This window comes from Micropterus dolomieu, linkage group LG06, assembly GCF_021292245.1.
Source record: "Micropterus dolomieu isolate WLL.071019.BEF.003 ecotype Adirondacks linkage group LG06, ASM2129224v1, whole genome shotgun sequence".
NCBI classification, from domain to species: domain Eukaryota; kingdom Metazoa; phylum Chordata; class Actinopteri; order Centrarchiformes; family Centrarchidae; genus Micropterus; species Micropterus dolomieu.
The window spans coordinates 13974885-13980774 of record NC_060155.1 but is presented as its reverse complement, the minus strand read 5'-3'; the positions used below and the strand labels follow the sequence as shown (position 1 = coordinate 13980774).

General features: G+C 40.4%; 1 protein-coding gene across 1 annotated transcript in view; it reads right to left on the bottom strand.

The window, feature by feature from the left end:
* dsc2l (desmocollin 2 like) overlaps positions 1–5890 on the bottom strand; it is a 23637-nt gene extending 17747 nt beyond the window's left edge. The window contains exons 1-12 of the mRNA XM_046052292.1: positions 5503–5890; positions 5170–5260; positions 4822–5030; positions 4612–4716; positions 4072–4227; positions 3502–3646; positions 3255–3409; positions 2977–3111; positions 2663–2848; positions 2267–2514; positions 1935–2077; positions 1173–1294 (exon numbers count right to left, since the gene is read on the bottom strand). Coding sequence (XP_045908248.1) covers positions 1173–1294; positions 1935–2077; positions 2267–2514; positions 2663–2848; positions 2977–3111; positions 3255–3409; positions 3502–3646; positions 4072–4227; positions 4612–4716; positions 4822–5030; positions 5170–5260; positions 5503–5541 — 1734 coding nt within the window. The 5' untranslated portion in view covers positions 5542–5890. The remainder of the gene's footprint in view (positions 1–1172; positions 1295–1934; positions 2078–2266; positions 2515–2662; positions 2849–2976; positions 3112–3254; positions 3410–3501; positions 3647–4071; positions 4228–4611; positions 4717–4821; positions 5031–5169; positions 5261–5502) is intronic.

Here is a 5890-nt window from a genome sequence, read left to right as displayed (position 1 = left end):
CACTGTCTGCTTCATCCTTCAGTTCCAATGTGTCACCCTTTGTCATGCAGAAAAAGGCGAGGAGTAGGCCTGCAATAACAAAAGTATGTGACAAATGATCACACAAGGATGGTGCAGTTTATAATAAACAGTGCTCCACGTGTGGTAGACGTCACAAGAGTGAGTATAATGGCATTATAATACTGCCACGTATCATTGCTTAGTACCAAACATGTGATGCAAAAGTCAGTGTCAGAACCCCTAACTTTCTAAACAGCAAAGCAAACACAATTCTGTTGGCAAGAATATAGCAGGGGGGACTCACCGAGCAGAAGGAGGAGGGCAAGAGGCAACAGCATAGCCAGTAAAGCCAGTGGCCCTAATGACACAGAGCTTTGCTTGGCCAAGCAGGCTCCATTCCTGCACTGGCAGATCCTTACTTTCACCGTCTGTGTTTTACCAAAGCCCTGCAGATCTGTGACGTAGATGGGAACAGTATGTATCCCTGTAGGAAGCTCTTTGATGTGCTGCAATGTAGCTGTTGTGTCTAAGGAGTGAAACGGAATGAAGTTACTTCTACACCCACTTAACCAAAAGCAAAATAATAGATACAGAATGTTTACGGCACTTTAGACACAGTGTCAGCATTGCATAGTTTGTTCACCAGGGAGCACACGTTTATTTTTTTCCCCATTGTAAAATGTCCCACTCAGTACATATCATGGTCACAATTCTTAAAAATAGATATAATTTAAGGAATCCCCATTCAGTCATTTGCCAGGAATGCTTCGGTTAGATTTTGAGTAAGTGGTTTATTTTGTTAGCTTTCACACAACAAAACATCTGAATGAATTACTAAGACCTGGATTGATCTGTGTGAGTACAGAGCTTTTACAGATGTTTCCATAATGTATTGCTGTTGCTGAACATGTCTCCAGTTAACTAGACAAGCTACATGATGTGGGTTACAGATGTAGAAAAAAGTATTCAAACAGCCCCATTAAAACTTCTCTGTCAAAACTGCAGTTTTTTTGTTTTGTTTAAGACACTCTCCAACAGATGTAGATAAATGGTTAAAAATACAACCACCTACCATTAATTCTTGTCACAGACCATGTGCCATCATTATTGTCTGGCAAACTAAAGCTGAAGGGGGAAGAAAAGGGAGACCCATCCTTGTCTTCAGCGACAACCAGCACGGAGCCAAGCGTTCCTTCCTTTTCACACAACACCAGCTCACCGGTGGGGAGTGTTGGCATGTTGTCGTTGACGTCCTCCACCACGATGATGACTGTTCCTGTGCCTGTCTTGGAGCCTGAAATACATTAGTAATTCATTAGTACTTTAAGACAAATACAAGCAAGTTGGTACTGAGAAAGAAAACAAGATAGACATAGTTGGTAGCATTCTGACATCAATTGGGTGTCAGTTACCTGGAAATTGCAAATTCAGGCTCAGTTTTCTCCGTCACAACAGGACGGTGAGTCATTGTAAATTAGTCACATCATAACTTGTCAACAGGTGTTCTCAGGTGACACAATGTGAGGACAAAACTGTATTGTGTTTAGACAGGTACAAGCAAGGGTGGGGCTGGTGTTCCTAATAACCTCCAGCTGATTTAGCAATACCATCCAAAAGGCGTGAAGATGGTGATTTAACATGTGGATTTACTTTCCCAAACCACCGGTTCCTTGGTGACAGTATAGAAGATCTTTGCCAAACCCAACAGAGACAGTGGGTTTATAAAACAGGTAACAGATATGATTAAAGATTTAGGACATTGGTGCAGTGTTGAAGCCTGTGATCAGTCAGGTGATCCCATATGCAGAGGAGATATGTTGCTCAGATAATAACACAAGCTCAAGTATTTAAGTCTTGTGATAGAACAGCTTGGGTTCTGTGTGGAGTCTGTGGCTTATAGAAGTCATAGAAAAGGAAATGTACAAGCAACTTACTTGCATCAACAGCCTTCACGGTGATGTTGTAAATTCCATCCTGGACAAAGTGTGACTCTCTGTCAATAGTATTTGCAACCTTCAGCTCTCCGGTGTTTCTGTCGACATTGATCCAGTAGGCTGGATCTATGGCCTTGTAATACCTGAGAGACAATGGAAAAAGTACTTGTGTGTTAGTAGCACATTTTTCAATTCAGCAGTGAAAGTCTGCCCTCCAGTGTTTAAGAGAAGTAACAGAAACTTGAGAGTGCTGCAGTTGAATCTGTTGTCAGACATACTGTACCATGGGAAAGTGAATTTCTTTAAGACAAATATAAAATGAGATTGCTTACTTGATGCCATCGCTGCTCTGGGTCTCGGGATCTTTAGCTGTGTAACTTCCTATCACCGTGCCGTTCGGTGTGTTCTCTTTGACATTGAAGCGGATAGTGGGAGCTGCGAATTCCGGACCCTCATCGACATTGATGACATTGACATTCACAGGAACAGACAGCCATTGGGCCTTGGTGCCACTCAGGTCAGCTTCATTACGTGCCATAATGTCAAGCTTTACGTTTTTGGTCTTCTCATAATCTAAGGGCTGGAAATGTAGTATAAATAAAATCTGATGTCACTGTTGTGTTATAGGCCTTGACTTTCCATAATATGCAAGTCTCTATGTCATGTTAAATAGTATTACTGCTACTAATTTCATAGTAATAATTATAATAATACAAAGTCTTACTCACCTTTGCAACATACAGAAGCCCCTCATTTGTTTTAGGGTCAGTAGTGATCCTGAAGTTTCCATTTTCATTTCCTTTAGTTATGACGAATTTAGAAATCCAGTTTGGTGTGTTTATTAAATCCTTATCTTCAACAGGAATTCGGAGGATAAGTTTGTCATTTTCGTTTTCTATGACACTGGCCTCAAACTAAAGGAAACAAGACGTGTAACTTCCAATTATATAGTAAAACAAGTTGAAAAAACGTTGGTTTAACCTCATGTATGGTGGTAACAAAATAATTAAACATAACGGGTGCCTTTTATATAATCACTTACAGATGTTTTTGTGAAAGTGGGTGGGTTGTCATTGATATCAGCCAGAGCAATGGTTGCTGTTCCTGTGGTGGACAAACCATTTTGTGCGCCGTCCATATCTTTGATTTGTACTGTCACAGTATGCTTTTCTTTTACCTAAAGAAAGAGTTTGACAAAATGAAATGAGAAAAGGGTAAATATTATGTTAAGTTGAGGCAGGTTTGTATCAGCGTTTGTATCAGCTAATTTCTGTGTCATATTTCAGAGTAAATCATGAGTACAATGAGGCCGGCGCTCACCTCTCTGTCCAGGGTGTTAGTTGCTGTGGTGATGACTCCTGTAGTTGGGTGGATGGCAAACAGGTCTGATCCAGTCAAGAGACTATACCTGATCTTGACGTGTTGAGATCCTGGTTCATCTCTGTCTGTAGCATTCACCTTGCCTACCACCGTCCCTGTGTTGTAAAACATGATCATGGAGTTTATTATCACCCTCACTGAAGATCAAATACCTCAGGATTACTGTTATCTACTTCACGTTCCTGACCTGGGTTGCTTTGCTCGAGCACAGTAAACTGCAGTGCATCTTGGAATGTTGGAGCGTTGTCATTCTCGTCATCTACTTTTATGGTGATGTCCAAAGGAGAGTCTGTCTCCTGATTTGTTACTTGGTTGTAAACATGACACGTTAACTGTGAAGAAAAAAGTACATTTTACAAGGTGACACACACAAAAATACAAATTTAATGCAAAGCATATCAAATGGTTTAATTTAATTTCAATGTCAGATTAGTCATTTAGAGTGTCTTTCTAAAGATGCACTACCAACCACTATGTTTTCACACTAGAGCATAAACACTTAACAGTTCAGTTAATCTAAACTATTTTGATCATTTCTCAACTGTGAGGAGTTGCTGTTTTTCTGTGTTTCACATAATAATAAGTGTGTGAGTGCAATTTGAAGACAATCCTTTGGCTATAGGAAATCGTGATGGGCGTTTTTCACTGATTTATAGTATTTTATAGGCAAAATGAGTAATCGATTATTACAGAAAATAATCGCAAGATTAATCAATATGGATAATAATTGTTAGCTGCAGCTCTATTTCACACTCACTGTAAATAATGGGAACTCTTCACGATCAACTGTCTTTAGCACATATAAAGTCCCATTTTTCTCGTCCAGAGAGAATACCCCCACTGGAAGCTCATTGACACCAGGTCCATTCAGGGTGTAGTACACACTGAACTTGGCTGAGGAATCTGATACAACCTACAACAGAAACCAAAACATATACAAGAAAACACGATGAAACCATCTATCAAAGTTAAGGAAGCCTGTCTGTGGCCTTTCAGTCTGCAATACTTTGAAATATTAACCATGACATCTTTAAGCAGATTCGAATAGACAATCTTGTAATATATAAAAACACAAAAGGGATTAATCACTGCATAAAGTCAGCCAAAAGTCATGTAATTAAAAGGGGTGTGTCTGGGTGTGTGAATCAAATCATCTGGAGAAAAGAAAGGCAAGTGCAGCAAGAGGAAAGTGAAGAGAATCTTTGGCTTTGTATTGTGAATGCAGCAATAAAGACTTGAAACTCATGTCATATATCTTACATGCTAAAGTAGTATATATTTTCAATAGTAAGATTACCTCGTCAATTCGTCTTGGAAAAGGCCCCTTCTCATTCTCTCTTATGTTGAAGGGCGGGGGACTCCAACGTCTCTTGGAGCGCTTCAAGAAGCCTTGGCCTGTGTGCTGTAACATGCGAACAGGTAAAGACGTTTAAAAAAAAAAAAGTCCATTTACATTCTGACCTACATAAACCTGCTATAAAAATGATACATTCATCAGTAAGCTTACCTCTCTTGGCTGCATTGTATTGTGGACAAGGTGAACTTCCATCTCACTTCCCGGCCCACTATCTTCCTGAACCCACACAGAAAATGTCTGCCCTGCCGCTGCCACTGACACCGGAGTTAAAGCTTCAATTACTCCATTACTCTTTATTGTAAAGCGTGGGTCCTTCAAAGTAAAGAGTACAGATTTGGCGTCGCAGCCGGCAACTTCAACTGAAAACCGAGAAAGGGTAAAAGTGAAAGAGGGGGTTATTAATCAAAAGCCAAAGCAGGAAATAAGTCAAGGTGTAGCCTATTACAGAAAATTGAAAACGATAAAGATTTAAGGAACAAATAAAAATATGCTAAGTACCTTTTGTGATTTGGTATCCTGCCGGAATTGTTTGTGGCACATGCACGTATAGATAGTTCGAGATGAAACACGATTCCACGCGGGACAGCATCTGATGTAGAAAATCGAGCTCAAGTTTCAAGTAACGTTGGGTTTATCGAATAACAGACTTAATCAAAAATAGCCATAAAAAGTTTTTTTCAATTTTAACAGCAAATAATTGCATAATAATGACATTCCTCTTTATTGTTGACACCAAATAGAAGGTATAATACCACCCATAACTGTACATTTGTATCGATAACGACGTTTGTTTGTGGACAGAGAATATAAAACAAAAGTGGACCCACTCACCAACACCAGGCAGATGTTGAAAATTAAAACCCTCGCCATTTTTGAAAACTTAAGATGGACTTTGTCCCCGGTCTGTAGGAGGAAGCTGGACTCCACCGCAAGTTAAACAACCGGAGAATGACGGATGATGGATTGGTGTCTCCGTTAAAAGCCCAAAAGTAGAAACTCGTCTGTTCATGCACTTGCCTGCTCTCTGTAAAGACGGGCGGACTTGTCTCTGAGCCGCGGTTCCCGTCGCTAAGCCCAGTGACTCGACAGACAAACACACCTTAACTGCCCCACCCAGACTGCGAGCCTTCCTCTTTGGCAGGATCAGCACTCAAAGCACCTTTTAGGCTGTGCTCAGTGTTGGGTTGCCGTTAACTGAACACACGTCGACTCTAAGTTA